Source organism: Arachis ipaensis, chromosome B10, assembly GCF_059453495.1.
Source record: "Arachis ipaensis isolate K30076 ecotype BB chromosome B10, ASM5945349v1, whole genome shotgun sequence".
NCBI lineage: Eukaryota > Viridiplantae > Streptophyta > Magnoliopsida > Fabales > Fabaceae > Arachis > Arachis ipaensis.
In genome coordinates, this window is record NC_142435.1 from 144,523,667 (window position 1) to 144,542,975 (window position 19,309).

General features: G+C 33.3%; 3 protein-coding genes across 6 annotated transcripts; all 3 read left to right on the plus strand.

The window, feature by feature from the left end:
- The first annotated feature begins 1,409 nt into the window (after window positions 1–1,409).
- On the plus strand, window positions 1,410–12,615 carry LOC107622755 (Tetratricopeptide repeat (TPR)-like superfamily protein). 4 transcript variants are annotated; one of them, XM_088485092.1, is made up of 27 exons: window positions 1,410–1,766; window positions 1,847–1,941; window positions 2,031–2,130; window positions 2,550–2,654; window positions 2,806–2,968; window positions 3,572–3,695; window positions 3,913–3,975; window positions 4,074–4,154; window positions 4,281–4,375; window positions 4,569–4,719; window positions 4,933–5,019; window positions 5,133–5,252; window positions 5,334–5,462; window positions 5,556–5,653; window positions 5,755–5,878; window positions 6,094–6,201; window positions 6,766–6,907; window positions 7,379–7,489; window positions 8,040–8,164; window positions 9,201–9,386; window positions 9,517–9,627; window positions 9,875–10,039; window positions 10,131–10,289; window positions 10,592–10,825; window positions 11,300–11,464; window positions 11,607–11,725; window positions 11,853–12,615. In XM_088485092.1, the coding sequence occupies exons 1-27, from the start codon at window positions 1,601–1,603 to the stop codon at window positions 12,388–12,390; spliced, it is 3,864 nt and encodes a 1,287-aa protein (XP_088341218.1). In that variant the 5' UTR covers window positions 1,410–1,600; the 3' UTR covers window positions 12,391–12,615. The 4 variants fall into 4 exon arrangements, with proteins under 4 accessions (XP_088341218.1, XP_088341224.1, XP_088341221.1 ...); XM_088485098.1 differs by having other exon boundaries at window positions 11,613–11,725; XM_088485095.1 differs by having other exon boundaries at window positions 3,575–3,695.
- A 1,316-nt stretch (window positions 12,616–13,931) lies between these two features.
- LOC107621321 (syntaxin-125-like) lies at window positions 13,932–15,626 on the plus strand. Its single transcript, XM_088497714.1, has 2 exons — window positions 13,932–14,472; window positions 15,226–15,626. Exons 1-2 carry the CDS (start codon window positions 13,932–13,934, stop codon window positions 15,624–15,626), a joined length of 942 nt encoding a protein of 313 aa, XP_088353840.1.
- A 932-nt stretch (window positions 15,627–16,558) lies between these two features.
- Window positions 16,559–17,185, plus strand: LOC107621320 (uncharacterized). Its single transcript, XM_016323348.1, has one exon. The coding sequence runs from the start codon at window positions 16,559–16,561 to the stop codon at window positions 17,183–17,185; it is 627 nt and encodes a 208-aa protein (XP_016178834.1).
- The last annotated feature ends 2,124 nt before the right edge of the window (window positions 17,186–19,309 follow it).

Below are 19,309 nucleotides of genomic sequence, written 5' to 3' on the forward strand. Positions count from 1 at the left end.
TAACACTCTTGTTTACTCCAGATTGTATTCCTAGTTAATCTTTTTACTTTTCAGTAGACATATTCCAAGTTTTATTTCTTTTTCGGTACTTTTTTTTTTTTAAGTTTTTCGAGGAGTTTGGGCTTTATTTGTTATTGTGTTTTAGGCATTGTGGCGTAACTCTAAGTTACTTAGGTATTTAGGTTTTGTTGGGCTTCGGCCAATGTGTTTGTATATTCAGACATTTCAGACCCAATATGAAATAAAAGTGAAAAATATATTTAAGCCCCTGTGTTTGGAGTTGCAACTTGGGCGGGTGGGTTGGGAGGGTCCATTTTTCTGGACGGGTCGGGTCTTTGTAGGGCTAAGCCCATGACCCAAAAAAATTGACTTTATGTTGCTGTCCAAAAATAGTTTGACTTGATGCCAAATTTTTTTTACTAGGTTTATATATATATATATATATATATATATTATTGTAATAAATTATTGAATTACGCTTTTGCTCATTCAAAATTTTACCACCTTTTCTACATTCCTAGTTAATATCCAAATATTAGTCGAGGCATGTTATAATCTTAGTTATATTTTTTGGACTTAAAAATATAAGAACTCAATAATCTTAAGTTTTGAAACAAGGTTTAATAATCTTGACTTCAGTGGCATTCCCTGAACACAATGATCGTTGGGTAGGTGGAACTTTGAGAGGGCCTTTAAATATGTCCGCAAACTGGTAAAATAGTTGTAAAATTACTCCAACATTCAACTCAATAATTACTTTAAAGTTAAAATATTTAGTAAAAATATATGAGCGATTATAATGTATTTGTGACAGTCACAAAAAAAAATAGAGGAATGCTAGGAGATAGAAATTTTTGTGATTTGTAACCATCAAGTAGCCATCAATAATGATTTTAATAATGTGAGATTGGTATGAGATTTCATCTAATGACTCTTTTTTTTTTGCTGGTTACATGCTGATCAGAATTTAATAAAGTTGCTGGCCCTTTAAATTTTTTTCAAAAAGATAATGTATTTGTAATAACTCAGACTCCCTTTATATATTAATTCCTGAAATAATCGATATACCTCATATACCGTAATTAATCTTTGTCCATATTAGATCCAAGAGAGCCATTCAGATTTGTTGGTAACGAGTAAACGTGTTCTTTGTTTCTTGCATAAAATATAAAAGAAAAAATAATTTAAATTAATTTAATAATTAATTTATTAGTCTACTTAAATAAATAATAACAGTTTAAATTTTACTTTATATATATAATAATTCATTGATCAATAATAAATTTTTAAATAAAATTTTGATCCAGCCACAAATATCGTGAACAAAATGTACATTTACGGTGTTTTTATATTTTTAATATTTTCTTCTGTTATAAGACAATAAGTTTTACGTGTTACTTAATTTCACTTTTCACCAAATTGTGGCAGTACTTAATCATGAGTGAGGGGAGAGTAGAAAGTTAGAAGTTAGAACCCCCAAAAGGCGACGTCGTGAGCTATAAGACAAATCGAGCCGGGTTTTTTTTAATCCTTCTCCTGGCTACTCTGCTGTGTTTTCCAATCGCCATTTGACGGCTGAGATCCGATCGATCTGAAGAAGATGATGATGGATCCGGCCACCACGCCGCTGGGCCAGATGCTCCTCGAAGAGATCACTCCCGTCGTCATGGTCCTCTCCACTCCCTCCGTCGAAGACTCTTCCCTCAAGAACGGCCTCTCCTTCCTCCATCTCCTCACTCCTTTCTGCTCCTTCAACAACATCGACGGTATTATTCTCTCTATCTCTCTCTCTCTCTCTCTCTCTCTCTCTGCTGATACCAGCATTGCTCCATTTCGCTTCTTGCAGTGCCTGTTAGGACCGCTAGTGACCAGCCTTATCGCCTTCACAAGTTCAAATTGCGTTTGTTCTACGCTTCTGATGTCAGAAGGCCCGATTTGAAGGTACGCGATGCCGCTTTTGCTTCTTTAGGGCTTTGTTTCTTGTTGTTTTCAGAGCTTCTCTCATTCTGCGTTTCCTCGCCTTTTACTAGGTAGCTAAAGAGCGTTTGAAACAAGTTATTACGGAGGCAGGGGAGAAAGTGTTCTCTGAGTTGGCTTCTGATGTGCCACATATTGATCATGAACTTGCAAGTAAGTCACATTCTCTGTATACAATTTGTATTCGGCTGTAATTCGTTTTATCTGCAATCATCGATCCTACACAAATGAATTGATACGTACTATAGTTTTGTGAATTTGTAGTAATTTAGGCGGTAATATGCTTTTTTGTAGTTCTATTTCCTGTCCACGTTTTTAAAATGGAAAATTAATTTCATCAACAAGTCGTATAAATACCACTTTATGTGAATTGCTTGACTGTTTGAGTTCTGATATACAGTATGATCAAACCTGAGGCTTGGTATGTTCAAATTGAGCATGCTGATGATCTGAGAGGCTTCAATTTCTTACAGTTGTAGGATAAATTGTAAAATTTCCTTTAGTGTGACATCAAGTTAGTTGAAGTTTTTTCGTTGTCTAAGATTTGGTTTGATTAACAAATAATCTTTTAGGTTCTGAGTACAGAAACACACCATCCTGGTTTCAGTTTCTTAATAAAGAGCTTGTACGCGTGGCCTCCTTTTCAGACCATGAAGCTTTTGACCATCCTGTGGCATGTAAGATTTTACACACAGTTAGAACTCTTCTTCTTCTTAGTCTCTTACTAATATAATAGTTCATACCTAGTTTTCCTTCTTTAATTCTTCAAAGCGTCATTTGCGGTTCAATATCATCAAATTTGTCTTCCCTCCTGAAAATTACTTGCAGGTATTCTAGCTGTCTCTTCAAATGATGAAGGGCCTATTAACCGATTTGTTGACCTTTATAACTCCAACAAGCTTCCGTCTCTTCTCAATGGTGGTGCAATGGATCCAAATATTTTGAAGCATTACGTGCTAGTACATGATAATCAAGATGGCCCTGCAGAGAGGTATGGACTTTCTTTTATTATTATTGCATTTGAGAAGCTATATACACATAGAAATATATGACCGAGTACCAGTTGCAATTAGCATGTACACTACATTGTTAATTTTTGGTTTTGCCATTCTGTAAGCTGTATCTCATACATGATGCATGTTGAAGAGGTCTATATTTTGGTCTTTGTTAAGATGTCTTGGAGTGACATGGTTTTTAGGAAAAGGGTAGACATTTTCATTGGTGTCTATGTGGTGGATATTGAAACCTGAAAGTATAGTTGGAATATTCTTTGGTTGCTCTGGACAGGATTATTTTCTTGCCAGAGAATGTTTTTCATGTTTTGGCAGAGCTTAATACTGATGTAGATTTTGTATTTTCGTAATTTTGAACCTTGAAACTAGTTTCATTCCCTGATAGTTAAGAGTGAAAATGAAAATTAGTGAAAACAAAAGTATATAACAAACATGACAGTTATTTTCTAGAAACTAATGCTTTCTCAGCTCAGGTGTTTCGATCCCTCGTTTTTTCATTTTTTCTTCAGCTAAATATTTTTATTAGTTGATGTAGTATTGTAGTGTTAGACTTGTGTGAGTTCCTTATGTATCTTCTTCAGCAGAGCAAGTAAAATTTTCACAGAAATGAGGAGTACTTTTGGTACAAGTGACTGTTCGTTGCTTTGCATTAATTCTTCAGTAGATGCTCCTATCAAACATCAAGTGAATCTTTGGGCTTCACATGTAAGTTTGTTTGAAGAACTTGTAACTTCTTCCTTTTTGTTAGAAAAAATTAAATTAGAAAATCATTAGTTACTGTGTGAGCCTTATTCTTTTGTTGTTTTTTCTTGTGTTTTAGAACCTACGTTAAATATAATATAATATAATATGATATGATATTTTGGTTTCAATCATGCGAAAACATGCAACTTAGGCTATTGTCTGCTGAAATTTGTGACAGATGTCTGATGCATCACTTAGTCAAGGTCTTGGTTGCTTTCTTAACACCGATGATATCAATGAGGTAAGTTGCCACAAGCACCAATTATTAAATTTGCCATGGAGGAGTTATGGTTAAGTAATAGACAAACTTTGAACTCTATTTTTATGACCCATTTACAGATCAAGAATCTAATGCAAAATTTATCATCGAAGTACATCATCCCGAACATGGAGCAAAAAATACGTGAACTCAATCAACAGGTCATTTAGTTTTAGCTTCTTTATTTTTGTTGGTGGATTGAATTCGTTATTTCAGCCCCCAATACTTCGATCCATATTCTGATCTTCCTTTGAAATTTGTTTCTGTAATGCTTCTTTTTTTTTTAGGTTTCTGCAACAAGGAAAGGTTTTAGAAATCAAATAAAAAATTTGTGGTGGAGAAAAGGGAAAGAAGATGGTGCAGATTCTCCCAATGGTCCCATGTATGTTAATATGTTATAGATGTTTCTTCTTCTTTTTTATTTATTTTTAAAAACTGTAATGTTATGCATGTCTGTGTGTATATATGTATAAGAAAATATAATTATCTTTGTGATAGAATATAGATGTATGCTATCTATGTTTCACGTGATGTTGTGCATTTTTCTAATAAGGCTTTTGTTTTCATTGTTGAAGGTATAATTATAGCTCCATTGAGTCACAGATTAGAGTTTTGGGTGATTACGCTTTCATGCTGCGTGATTATGAGCTTGCATTGTCAAATTACCGCCTAATTTCCACAGATTACAAGATTGATAAAGCCTGGAAACGGTATGCTGGCGTGCAGGTAATTCATTTTTTTTCAATTCAAAGTCTGGAGGACCGTCAGATGCATGGTCCCATGGTTGTGACACCCGTTTAAGTTAGATTAGGATTTTCAATAAAGAAGTGGTGGAGGTATATTAACTTGGATTCTTCTTTTTTTTTCCCTCCCCCTAACTACCACCAAAAAAAAAAAAAAAGAGTAATAATTTCTGCTGCTGGTGATAATATATTTCAGGAAATGATGGGACTTACCTACTTCATGCTGGATCAATCTAGAAAGGAAGCAGAGTATTGCATGGAAAATGCTTTTAGCACATATGTAGTACGTATGGTTTATTTTGGAACATGAGAAGGATTAAGTAATAAGTTTTTCTACAAGGTGCTCACTATATTCCGTTTAATTATCTTTTTAATTAATAAACTTAATATGTGCAGAAACTTGGATCATTGGGTCAGCAAAATGCAACAAGATGTGGTCTGTGGTGGATAGAAATGTTGAAGGCACGAGATCAGTATAAAGAGGCAGCAACTGTTTATTTTCGCATTTGTGGTGAGGTAGTGCTTTTTTTGTTCCTTGAAAAAAAAGGGGTAATTTGTAAATGTTGTTTTCTTCTCTTGACAAATTCTTTGTTGTAGGATATCCTACATTCTGCGGTGATGCTTGAACAAGCATCGTATTGCTACATGTTGTGTAAACCCTCCATGTTGCGTAAATATGGATTTCATCTGGTGCTTTCTGGTGAGCAGTATAAAAAGTGTAATCAGGTATTGGGTTGTCAACAATATGTAGAATTAAATTACCCATATTTAACAGATTGATTTTCACGCTGATTTTATTCTCTTTCTTAACATATTCAGATAAAACATGCAATTCGAACATATAGAAATGCTCTTTCTGTTCTCAAAGGATCTACTTGGAGCTACATCAATGATCATGTTCATTTTCATATAGGACAGTAAGTTTGACTTGCTTCAGTAATAGCATATTCTGGTTGTTTAATAATGTAGAACGTATGCATCTAGATTCTTTAAACTTTCTTACTTTTCATTGTTATAGGTGGTATGCTTCACTTGGGATGTATGATGTGGCTGTCAAGCATATGATGGAAATCTTGGCCTGCAGTCACCAGTCCAAGGCAACACAGGAATTATTCCTTAGTGACTTTCTTCAAACTGTGAAGGTGATAGTGACTCTATTTCCTTTTCAGATCTCATGCTTAGAACCTGATTGTTAAAATACTGAACTGCCAATAGTTTGATTTAATGTAATTCCTGAAGTAGTGTGCTTTGTAGGACACTTGAAATTTTATTTTGCTATATGTCTGTTGACAGAGTTGGACAGAAGCTAATTGGTTTGACAGCTGTCTTTATTTTCTAATTCTCTTGTATATCACAGAAAACAGGCCGGACATTTGAGGTAACAAAACTTCAATTGCCAGTAATCAACATTTCTTCAATCAAGGTCATCTTTGAAGATTACCGAACTTTTGGATCTCCTTCAGCTGTAAGTTGACTCTAATCCAGTGCACTCTCTCTCTCTCTCTCTCTCTCTCTCTCTCTGACACACACACATTGCATTTTAATTTCTAAAACATGTTTGGGACCCAATTTAACCAGGCTTTTTTACTGTTCAGTTAACTGATTATTTTAAATATTATAATATTTTGTTGAATGTGTGTGTCTGTTTGTTTAGCATCTTATATATCATCTTAAAAGATTTTTCACTCTCACTCAATCAAGTCTGTTACACCTTTTGAGAGGTCTGTCACTCTAAATATGTAATTGACCTATAATGCATGTAAAACACCTTGAATTGTCATGGGCACTTGGGTCAAGATATAATATGATAAAGCAATTCACATGCCTTTATCAATGATATGAACCTCTTAATAACTACATGATAAAATTTGGCTATCATAGTTGTATATTGTAGAATATATAGCCTAAAGCCTTAATATATGTGTTTGTATTTCAGATGTCACGGGAAGCATGTTTTGTTATTATATTGCACATAGGTTTAGAATGTTTATGGCTGTAGCCTCATAGTTTGAAGTATCTAAATTTTCAGGCTAATATTAGAGAAGGCTTGTGGAATTCTTTGGAGGAAGAAATGCTACCTTCATTCTCCGCTGCTAAGTCTAATTGGTTGGAATTGCAATCAAAGCTAATCCCAAAAAAGAATAGTCAATCAAATGTTTGTATTGCAGGAGGTATGTAAAATTTCATCAAAAGTTGATAATTGAATTTTTTTTTTATCAATTTATCTTTTGTATTGGTGTTGAATGTATTTTCGTTTTTGTTCGGATAAAAAAAAGAAAGAATATTCCATATATTCTTCAATCAGGACTTTTGGAAACAAGAAATAATATTTTCTGGTGTGGAACAATAGGGACAGATTTTAACAAAGTCATTCATGGAATTCATTTTGGGAACTGTACATATTAATTTATAACTGAGGAGCTTTTACTGGAAATTAATTGGTAGAGATTTAGATGACCTTGGGACTTCCTTGACAAAGTATTTTGTAACATGATATTTATGAAAAGTGGATGAAAGATATTTTGATATGTCCATATCCTTCTGTGTGTGTGTCAGAATCAGTAAAGATTTCGAATAAGACACTTACTATGTTTACCTTGTCTGCTGTTGGTGCAATGTTTATCCACACCACCCATCTGTAGAGGCTGTGAAGGTGAATATTGAATTCAAAAACCCTCTGCAAATCCCGATTCCTATATCTGGTGTTGCACTCATTTGCAAGCATTCTGGTAGTACTGATGAAGCTAGATCAGGCAAGCTAGAGTTTCTGTCTATTTCTCCTTCCTTTGTTTTTTCGTTTCTTTCTTCGTTTTCTAAAAAATATTCATTTATATTCAACGTTGTGCTTCCCCCGTGGCCGCGAGTAGTAAGACTAATAGGTCTCCGAAAATTTTTGTGATGGAGTTGTAGATCCATAAGGAAAAAAAAAAAATACTGTCTTGAGAAAATTTTGCGATGGACTTATATAGGTCCTTGAGGGAAAAAAGGACCCTGAAGAATTGCAATGGTAGAATTAGCGTTCCTTAACGGAACGATATGGAATATTAATATGAATTGTGTCCAGTGTTGCAATTTGTTGGGGACCTATAAGTCTAGCATTTAAATTCTTCAAGAGTTTAGTTTGATACTTTTTTTTCTCCCCTTCATGGACCTATAAGTATATGACCATTTTTTTGGGAACTTATTTGGTACTTAATTTTCTTTCAAGATCTAAGTCAATTGAAAAATTCTTCAGGGTCCTACTTGTCCTATTATTCTTTTTTTTTTTTTCATATTGATTATTGTTTATCATGGATATTACAGATGAAAACCAGTCAAACATGGAGAAAAATAATGAGATTGATCACTTCAGGGAAATGAGTTCAGATAACACCTCATTTTCGGTATCAGAGGTTGATTTCTCACTAGGAGGTGGTGAAACAACCATGGTGCGTTTCTAGCATTTAGTATCAATCAAGTTATTCTTTTTATGTATCATCACCACAATTTACAGTTGCAATTCTGTAGAAGAGATCTTGTGACTAAAAATATGCAAATTGAGCGGCATTGTGGATAATCATGAATCTCGGCATCTTCTTAATTTTGACTAGATATATCCAAATTGAACTGCAATGTCAAAAATTCTAGATTACCTCATAATTTTGTGCACAACATATTTTCTCATGATCATTTGTCTGGAAGTTGTTAGCAAGGTTGCCTTTTTTATTTTTTTTAAATAGAAAAAGCAATTTAACAAGGGAGGAAGAATGTTTCGCCTAATCAGCAGGCCACAATTTCCTGGACGGAAAGCTCATCCACATTCATTTGTATTATAACTTTTAACAATGCATGGTTCCCATTTGCATTTTGAATAAAGAAAAGATACTTTCAAGTTTCAATTAATGACTTGTTTTCCTTCTAAAAGAAAATTTCAGCAAAGCATTATTGCTTGATGCATATTTCCTGAGTTCTAAATTTGCTAGCATAGCTGGCAAATGTCTTGCTTTGTCCTATTTACTTTATCTTTATATACATTTTGATTTTTAAATGATTTTGGTTATTGGGTTTGTAATTGGATTTGAGAACTTTTGCATATCTGGTTTTTGAGGTCCTGGAGGTTAATGTTGTACAATCATGTGTACACTCTGCTGGCCTGTGAAGCAGGTATGGGAGCCAATTGTGAGCCGTTTGGCTATTTTGGGGTTTTGAATAGAACAAAATAAACTAAAATCATCAAAGTAAGATGATATTTCATCATAGATCTTTTAATTTAATTCCACAAATGATGTTACATCTTAGATATTTTAATTTAATTTACACATAAATGACATTCCATATGTAGTTCATGAAAGGTAAATGTATCCGGTTGCTCAATATTATTTTTGAATGTTTCTTCTTTTCCCCCTTAATTTTCCTTAAATATATTTTCATATCTTAAGTTGCGAAGTTTGTAAAATTGATATTTTTCAAAAACCTGTTTTCCAGGTTCAACTATCAGTTACTCCCAGTGTAGAAGGTACTCTTTCAATTCTTGGTGTTAGGTGGAAACTGTCTGGTACTATCATTGGCTTTCACAATTTTGAGTCAAGCCATCCCAAGAAGAATATTGTGAAAGGAAGAAGGAAATCAAATTACTCACCTAACAACATGTTTAAATTTATGGTGATTAAGGTACATGCTGTTGTCCTATCCTTTTTCACTATTGAATTTTTTCCAATTTAATGTTGAATCCTCCTGTTCTATCTTCTTGTAGTCTTTACATTTAGACTGAACCAGCTTTGTTTCTCTCTTAAAATCCCAGAGCATTCCCAAGCTTCAGGGTTCTGTTCGCCATTTACCTGGAAAGGCATATGCTGGAGATTTACGGCAACTTGTATTAGAGTTGCATAACCCATCAGATTTTCCTGTTAAGGTACTGCATCCTGGATTTGCATATCAACTCATTTGGCTATTGTGATTTACCTTTGGAAGAGGCAACTGTTACTGATTAGTGTGCTGTAATTTTTTGTTGCGGGGTTATTTATATTGTACCTATTATTCTTGCTTACAATTTCAGTGGACGAATGATGTGACTTGATTGCAGAGTTAGCTTTATACTTTCCCTGCTCTTTCTCACATGCTATTTTTCTACATGTTTTATTCATTTGGGGTTTTGGCAGAATCTGAAGATGAAGATAAGTCATCCTAGATTTTTAACGATTGGGAATCCAGAACATATAAAGTCAGAATTTCCTGCTTGCTTAACAAAGAAAATAGATTCAGTGAATAATGATGCACAAGCTAATCCTGGTATCATGTCAGACACTGTTTTTATGTTTCCAGAGGTCAGTATTGAATCTTTTACATGCACGCTATATAGTTGCACTTTTGAATTAGCATCATTCAACTCGGTCACATGTATTCACTTCATATCAGGACACTTCAATACAAGGTGAAAAACCCTTCTTGTGGCCTCTCTGGTTTAGGGCTGCTTTTCCAGGAGACATTTCTCTTTGCATGAGCATATATTATGAGATCGGAGATATATCAAGTGTCATCAGATATCGCACTCTTCGTTTGCATTACAATGTGCAGGTTAGTATAGAAATTTGTTTATATAACATTCTTGGGTTATGCTATATGGTCAACTGTTTTGTAGCCAACATAAGGAAAAACAAGGAAACCAACTAACCAAGTATGCTCTCCTTTTTGCAAAGGAGGAGAGTGAAACTGGGGTTGTTGGTTACATGTCTGCTAAAAAATTTGGTCATTTATACATTCTCAATATTCTTAGCACTGTACGAATAACCAAATCCAGTTATGTTAAATAGCTCTATTTCAGATATACCATTTTTAGACCTAATGTATTCTGAACTGCCAAAATTTGTTAATCACAGATATTACCATCGTTGGATGTCTCATTTCAAATCAGTCCTTCTCGGATGAGAATGCAAGAATTCCTTGTTCGATTGGATGTTGTTAACAAGACAAGCTCAGAAAGTTTCCAAGTTTACCAGTTGTCCTCTGTTGGGAAGCACTGGGAAATTTCTTTACTTCAACCTCCTGATACTATTTTTCCTTTGCAATCATTGATGGCTGGTCAAGCAATATCATGCTTTTTCACGCTAAAGGTTTGAGTTCTCATTTATGATATGTTTTATTTTGTAATATTTTCCCACCAAGGCAGACATGTTTCATTTGAATGGTTATTGGGCTGTAAAGATAGATATTAATTACTTAGTGAACGAAAATATGTTTAGTTACTGATGGTGACATACATAATACAGGTAACTAAGTCCAAGTAGAGGTGCGGTACTTGCTTGAAACTAAATGTTGCAGTATGAAATGCTTTATTGAAATAAAAAAGAATGATCGATAAGAAGCATTGAAGGATGGGTGCATGATAATATTATGAAATACTCTAATGTTTTCATATTCGAGCTTGAATGTTTTCTTGGCCCGCTTTTATCTGATAAACCATTTAGTATCAATCTATTGTATACCCACTATTTATTTATTTTGTTTGAGATATGCTGGCTACTTAGTGTGTATGACACGCACAATATGATTATTGTTGACTGTATTAAGTTATTGTTTGCCATCAGAATTCAAGATTATTAACATCTGAGGCCAATGAACCTGCCATGCATGTCAGAAGTGATTTAAGTCTGGTTCCCCAAAGCAGTGACAATTTAGTTTTCAATATAAATAATGCACCTTTGATCAATTTCCACCATTTTGAAAGATTGCAGCAGGAATTTCCACACGAGGTAGACATTTATTTTAGTGTCCACTATGCTGTGTATTTTATTGTTATTGGAATTTTATGTCACCATATCATTTAGGATTCAGTATTGCGAAATCTTACACTGTTCAATAATTCTATCTTATAAGAACTTCACCTGTTTGTAGGATCAGGGTGACTTAAATACTGTTGATTTTGTATTGATCTCCCGGTCACTGAAGAGTGACCACAATAGTGGGCTTTCTGATCCTCCTTGTGTTATGTCTCACCATGCGTGTCACTTCAGGCATGTTTCATTTCAAACATGATGCTTCTGATTTTGATTTTTACAATGCATTTTTTCCCTATTCATATGTGTGTGTGTATTGGCGGGGTTTATGTTAATCTTTTTCCCCCCTATCTCCTGATGACAGTACTGCTAGCACCGGCCCTATTTCATGGCTAGTGGATGGACCTCGAACGTTGCAACATGATTTCTCTGCGTCCTTTTGCGAAATAAACCTGAAGATGCATCTTTACAATTCGTCTCATGCTACTGCTATCGTGCGCATTGACACTTTAGATTCTGCAGGCAGTGGTGGTGTGGTTCAATCACCCACTTCGGATATCCAAGCAGGTTGGCATGATGTCACACCAACGACACCAACGAGTGAGCCCAAAGTCACATCAAATGCTTTTGAAACCCAACTCAAGAAGGCACTATCGTTGGACAGTGTCTCACCATATATTTGGTCTGGATCAAGCTCTACCAATCTACACCTTGAGCCTATGTCCTCTGTGGAAACCCCTCTTCAGATCTGTGTATTCTCTCCTGGTACGTATGATTTGTCCAGTTATGTTTTGAATTGGAAACTTTCATCCAAAGGTCACGGAGGTGGTGATGAAACGAAACAGCAATCAGGCAAGTGCCAGGGGTATAAATATTATATTACTGTGCTCCAATCCAGTTGAGAAGCTGGTAAATTTTAGTTGTCCATTTACCATTTGCTAGAATTTTAGATCTCATTTTTAACGGTGGCTGTATATATATAAAAAAAAGGTACACTTCCCTGTATTATTAAGCGTCAATAGGAACAAGGAAGGATGTAAAGATTCAGAGGAAAAGGTGCAACACGTTCTTTTTGTCCAAACAATAATGAGTATGAAGAGAGTACATTACCATTTTTAGTTACAAAAGACTGAGACACTGACAAAATTATCCCAAAAGAAATTAAATTTATTTTGTATTCGTAAAAAATGCACACCGGGTGATAAAAATATCTTAACGTTAAAATGTTATTGATATTATTAAAGTATTATCCTACCCCACTATTATCTATCATCCTTAATTTCTACGACTCTATAGCAATGACATTTTTAATTGTGCATAGTGTATACTATTCAATAATTATCGTAATGCTAAATGGATGAATTAAAAATTTCTACTTGCTGAAGATGTATAAGTACGTAATTACATTTATATTAATTACATTTTATTCTAATGTAAAAAAAAAAAATCCTTCAACTCAACCCGCTTCTAGTGTTGAGAGTCTATTTGTGAACGCAAAAAAAAAAAAAAAAAACTGATACAGTTTATTCAGAAACATAACTTTTTGTGCAACCCCAACAACGTCCATATTTTAGTTTGATTTTTTTTTTTTTGGTGTCTTTAGTTTGATTTATTTTACTTACCAACTAAGTTCGACTGATTTTTATGGATATGGAACTAATGAGTGTGTAGTCATCTATTATGGGGTATTGGGGTGCTTAACCACAGTCTGGGGGCAGCTTTTTGGGACATTAGGCAGGAGCAATTCGGATGGTCCGAATTGCTGAAGAATAAAATATATGGTGCAAATCGGATGGTCCGATTTGCAAGGAGCAAAAATTTAAATTTTAGATGGTGCAATTCGGACTGTCCGTTTTGTTTTTTTTTTTTTAATAAATTGAAAAAACAATTCGTAGGGTCCGATTTGATTATTATAAGATTATTTTGAGGGGGAGGAGGGAGCAGATCGGACCCTGCGATCTGTGGTAGCAATACGGACCGTCCGATTTGTAATGGAGAATTCGGACGGTCCGATCTGTTCTTACCTGATTCCACACTGTTGTAAAGCACACACTCTCTCCATAAACCCGTGCTACTCCAAACCCTTCTCCATAATAAAAATAAAAAGCGACTAAGTTCTTTAAAGATTTATCGTAAATTAACTGAAACGCGCTGTGAAAATTTTCCCAAACGGATTGGATTGATCTGTTAAGTTTTTATTTTTCTTGTTTCCAAAAAAACCAAACATGGTTGAAAAATTGATATAGACAAGCATAATCCCTCCCACTAAACCGTAACTACTAAAACAAAAGCAAACTTGCATTCATAAACAGACTATTCATGCAAGCACCACTAAGTATATATGTCCACATTATTAACACTAACAACATTAGGTTAATCCATTTCATAAAACATTAAATCTTCTTATTAACTAATATTTTCCGCTTATTAGAATAAAGAAAACATGAATGACCTTTTGGCTAGCAAATCCTTCGTCTCACGCAATGGCTCGCCGGACGACCATGTCATCGAAATCAACCCTGGCGCGGCGGGAGCCACCCTAGACCAATTCTTCGCCGACGTGGAGGCGACGAAAGATGAAATGAAGAATCTAGAGAACATTTTCCAGAGCCTCAAAAGCCTCAACGAAGAGAGCAAAACCCTTTACGACGCCACCGCCGTGAAGGACCTCCGTTCACGTATGGACGCTGACGTGGCACTTGCCCTCAAGAAAGCCAAGTTCATCAAGCTCAAGCTGGAGACCCTCGAAAGTTCCAACGCCTCCTCCCGCCGCGTCCCCACCTGTGGGCCTGGCTCCTCCTCCGACCGCACACGGATGTCCGTCGTGCATGGGCTGAAGATGAAGCTGAAGAACTTCATGGACGCCTTCAATGGGCTCAGGAACCAGATCTCGGCAGAGTATCGGGACACAGTACAGCGCCGGTATTTCACTATTACCGGCGAGAAACCCGATGAGAAGACCGTTGAGATATTGATCTCCACGGGTACAGAATGCTTAATTGTTTGTGGCAACGCTCTGCTTTTTAAAGCTCTTTTTGGTTTTGGATCACAAAATAATATTTTTTGCCACCGTTACATTGATTGATATCTTATAGTTATGTTTCACCTACACTACTGTTATTCACTTATTCATTAATTTATACACATATTTTTTTTTAATTTAGTCTACGCACTTTACATTAAAATTTATGAAAAAAATTAATTACTTTAGTAATTTTATATCAGTAAAAGCCGATAAATATTTATTTTATTTTTTAATTTTTTCTATAATCATTTAAATTTTTATTATAAATTTTAGTTAGTTAATTGACTAACACATTTTTTTACATTTGAGTTAATATTAGTCAATTTTTCATTCTTATCACTATAAAAAAATTGGCTTCTTATATAATTTTTATTATTTTCTATTTTATTAGTAGATATTTATAATAAAAGGAGTGCTAGGAGCCAGCAACTTTTGTTATTTGTAGTCATCAATGATGATTTTATTGGTGTGAAATTGGTGTGAGATTTCATCTAATAGCTCACTTTTTCTTGACTTGCCAGAATTTAGAAAAGGTGCTGCCCTAGACTTTTCCTTATAATATTACATATAAAAAATTACCTGCAAGTTGCAAGTGTGATTGAGAGGAGTATAAAAGATGCATGCATTCAAGCCACTAAGTTCAGAGCTTTTCATGATTCAGCACATAGCAACAAACCATAATTGTGTTTTGAGTAATAAACTAATAATGCAGGTGAGAGTGAGTCACTTGTACAAAAAGCCATAGAAGAACATGGAAGGGGAAGAATAGTGGAGACATTGAAGGAGATAGAGGAGAGGCACGATGCAGTGAAAGAGATAGAGAGGAGGCTGATGGAGTTGCAGCAAGTGTTCTTGGACATGGCAGTGTTGGTGCAATCTCAAGGGGAACGACTTAATGACATCGAAAGCTTTGTCACAAAAGCTAACTCCTTCGTGGAGAGCGGTACTCGGCAGGTGGAGGTGGCGGTGAAGACCCAGAAGAGTACCCGCAAATGGACATGCTGTGCCATTATCCTTATTATTCTCATCATCTTCCTCCTCCTCTTTCTCCTCAAACCATGGCAACCTAATAAGGGAGCTCAACTCACCCATGTTGCTCCTAAAACTTTATAGTGTTTAAATGGTGTTGTTTGTTTATTACTATTTGATTGCTGTGGATATTATTTCTCATCACTTATTTGCTTTAATAATTTCTTTACTTTTAGGTTTAGAAATGTTTAGAATGGATATGTATGTTAAATTAAATGCGTAAATACTAAGATCTAGTTACTACATAATGTATTTTTTATTAGATAAAAATTTACATATAATTTTTTTTATATGATGATAATTGAAAATTATGATAATTTAATTAAACATATTAAATAATAATATTATTTGTACACTAAAATAAGTTATTATATATTTATATATAGATAAATATTAAGTTTAATTGATTTTTAATGTGTATTTTATATTTTAATATATATTTTATATTAATAGTTGATTTTGGTATATATATAGTATAGTTATATTATATGTTAAATTATTTAATAATTTTTTATTATCAACTCTATATGAAAATAATTATATGTGAGTTAATTTTTTGATATTAATGTATATTATTTTAATATTAAATTAAAAAATTATACTACTATTAATATATACAACAATTAATATTAATAAATAAATTATTTCATAGAACTATTAAAAATTATTAATAATTTTATCAAAACCTAAAAATAAGTTGAGATGAATAAATTTTAAATTTAAAAATTAACATCTCATTTTTTCATATTTTTACAGAATAAATTCTTAATAATTAAAAAATTATTGAAATTATTAAAAAAAATAATTTAATTATTAAAAAGTGAAGATTCATAAACAATTATTTATATGTGAAGTTAATAACTATAAATTATTATTTAATTGAATAATGTTAAATTCACGGAAGAGAATATAAAATGTCCACACTCGGAAGTTGAAAATGAACATGAGGATTAAAATGAAGGCAGCCTTTGATAACTCATAAGTACACACAGAGACTTGTGTAACTTTTTCTCTCCATGGAAACCCTTGCGCACGGCAAACCCTACGCCGTCCACGACCCTCCGCAGCAGCGCTCCTTCTTCTCCACCTTCCTCTGGCGCTTCCTGGTAGCCATGGTAGCGGCCTTCGCCCTCATGGCTATCATTTCTTTCACCGTCAAGCTCGTCTTCAAGCAACGTTACCCTGAAATTCTAGTGGTCTCAGGCTCCGGTACCTTAAGAACCAGCCGCTACGGCCTCACGGCCAAGTGGGACGTCATGTGCGTCGTCAAGAACCCTAACAACAAGTTCACTATCCATTACGACGCTATTTCCGCCGCCATAACGTACGGCAAGTTCGGGATTCTGGACTCCAAACACTACAAGCCCTTTGTACAGGGCTCGCGGGCCCAGAATGCCGTGGGCCTTGGGTTCGCGGCGAAGGACGTGTTTCTTGGGAAGGAGGAGATACTGAGAATTTGGGATGACAGGTCACGTGGGGATGTTCGATTTGGTCTGAGGTTGTCGGGATGGGTGAGGTTCAAGAATGGTATTATCAAGTCAAGGTATCATTTTTGGGAGAGTGTGTGCGACCCTCTCATCTTTGATTTCTCAGCTACCAATAACTTTTCCCTCACTTTGACAAACCCTGTAACATGCAAGTAACTCACCAACGCCACTAGTATACTCTTTTCCAACATTTTATACTATTTTCTTCAATATTTTGTTATTTTTATACTATTTTCTTCCACATATATCTTATACCAATAACTTATTTAAGTCAATGAGTAATAGTTCAAATGAGTAATAGTTCAAATGACATGGTCTCCCCATATTTAACTAAGAGGTTGCGAGTTTGAATCTCCTATCTTTAATAAAAAAAATAACTAATTTAATTGTTAATTGTTAATTGTTTATTTGTTTAAATTATTGGTGGGAATGTTAAGAACATGAGGAAGGAAACTTATTAACATTTTTAGGGAATATTTCTCAAAATTTTTTCAATGTTATCCTCAAAATTTTCATTATATATTCTTTAAATGGAATAATAATACTTAGACAAATAAAGAATATTACACTCTTTATTAATTAAATAAATTATTTCATTATATATTCTTTAAATGGAATAATCCTTAAAAAGATAAAGAATATTACACTTTTTATTAATTAAATAAATAATTAACTCTTTATTTATTATATTATTTTATATCAATGATTCAGATTTAAAATTTAAAATATATATTTTTTTATTATTAGTAACAACTACCAAGCGACGTATTTTTAATTTTTTTTTAAAACGTATTAGCATTTGCAGCGACTGCCGCTTAAATTCTTAATTAATTAAGCTTTCCTTTCTATGTTCAATACAATACACGCACAAGTTCTTTAATTAAAATCACATTCATTCGTATAAAAAAAATATTAAAACAAAGTTAAATACTTTAATAAAGATTATATAATTATTTTTATGAAAAGATATTTATTTTTAATTATTGAATAATAAATTATAAAATTTAATTTTAGTATGTTATAAAAATATTATTTTTATTTTTTAAAATAAATATCTTTATAGAAAGGTGTTTTTATCATCTTCAACTAGAGTAGGTGGCTAATAGAATAGCATTCATGTATTTTTCTCCATCCACATGGCTGCCTTACAAGGGCATGAACTGTGTTGTTTCTGCTACGCTAAAGGCAAATTACATGATTGAGACTTGGAGTTATAAAGGAATCTCACTTTAAGTTACACGAATGGACAAAAGCATTATATTATTGTTGACTTTTTTATTTATTAAAAATTAATCTATTTAAATATAAAATTACTCTAAATATATTATTTTTCAATATATTAAAAATGTCAAATAAACGACAACTATTTTAAAACAGAAGAAATAAATAATATGTAGTTTGGTTACTTATTGACTTATTGTTACGGCAGTGGATCATCCGGAATATCACGACATACAAGGATACCATATTTGCTTAATTTTGATATTTGAAATGTTATCTTCAAGGGTAAGCATATCTATTATTTATTATATATTTTTAATTTTAGAAGTAAAATATGTTATATATTATTTTTTATTATAATTAAAATTAATTTTTTTTAAATTAATTTTTTTTTTTTTACTAATTTTACAATTAAAATATGTCACATGTCACTCTCTCATTATAATTGAAATTAAATCTTTTTTTATAAAATTAAAGAATTTTTCCCTCCTCTTTACTAATTTTACAACCAAAATATATCACATGTTACTCTCTTATTGCAATTGAAATCAATATTTTTCTCCAAAATTAAAGAGTTCTCCACTCCTCCCTCTTCCTTTCTCTATTTCTTTCACTCCTTCAACCACTCTATCTATTTTATATATTATTATCAATATCAATGACTAACTACTAATTTGACAATCAAAATGTGTAACATGACCTTCTTTAATTGCATTAAAATTAAAATTGAAATTGGAATATACCTATATTATGTGTCATATCTATTATATATCTCTAATTTTACAACAAAAATATGCCACATGTCACTTTCTCATTACAATTAGAATCAAATTTTTTCCTCCAAAATTAAAGAATTTTCCTTTCCTCCTTACTAATTTTACAACCAAAATGTGCTACATGTCACTCTCTCATTATAATTGAAATTAAACATTTCCCTCCAAAATTAAAGAATTCTTCCCTCCTCCTTAGGGGAGTGGATACTCTCCAGTGGAAAAAATTATATGGTGTCCAGTGTTTAATCTCACCCTTCATTGCTCTCTCTCTCTCCTATTTATTTTT

What these genes read in the sequence shown, in the direction of transcription:
- LOC107622755 (XM_088485092.1), top strand. Translation starts at nt 1,601, where the DNA reads ATGATGATGGATCCGGCCACCACGCCGCTGGGCCAGATGCTCCTCGAA. An exon ending in TGAATCTTTGGGCTTCACAT is followed by an intron (nt 3,696 to 3,912) that starts GTAAGTTTGTTT and finishes AATTTGTGACAG; the next exon opens with ATGTCTGATGCATCACTTAG. An exon ending in TACTGATGAAGCTAGATCAG is followed by an intron (nt 7,490 to 8,039) that starts GCAAGCTAGAGT and finishes TGGATATTACAG; the next exon opens with ATGAAAACCAGTCAAACATG.
- LOC107621321 (XM_088497714.1), top strand. Translation starts at nt 13,932, where the DNA reads ATGAATGACCTTTTGGCTAGCAAATCCTTCGTCTCACGCAATGGCTCG. An exon ending in TGAGATATTGATCTCCACGG is followed by an intron (nt 14,473 to 15,225) that starts GTACAGAATGCT and finishes CTAATAATGCAG; the next exon opens with GTGAGAGTGAGTCACTTGTA.
- LOC107621320 (XM_016323348.1), top strand. Translation starts at nt 16,559, where the DNA reads ATGGAAACCCTTGCGCACGGCAAACCCTACGCCGTCCACGACCCTCCG.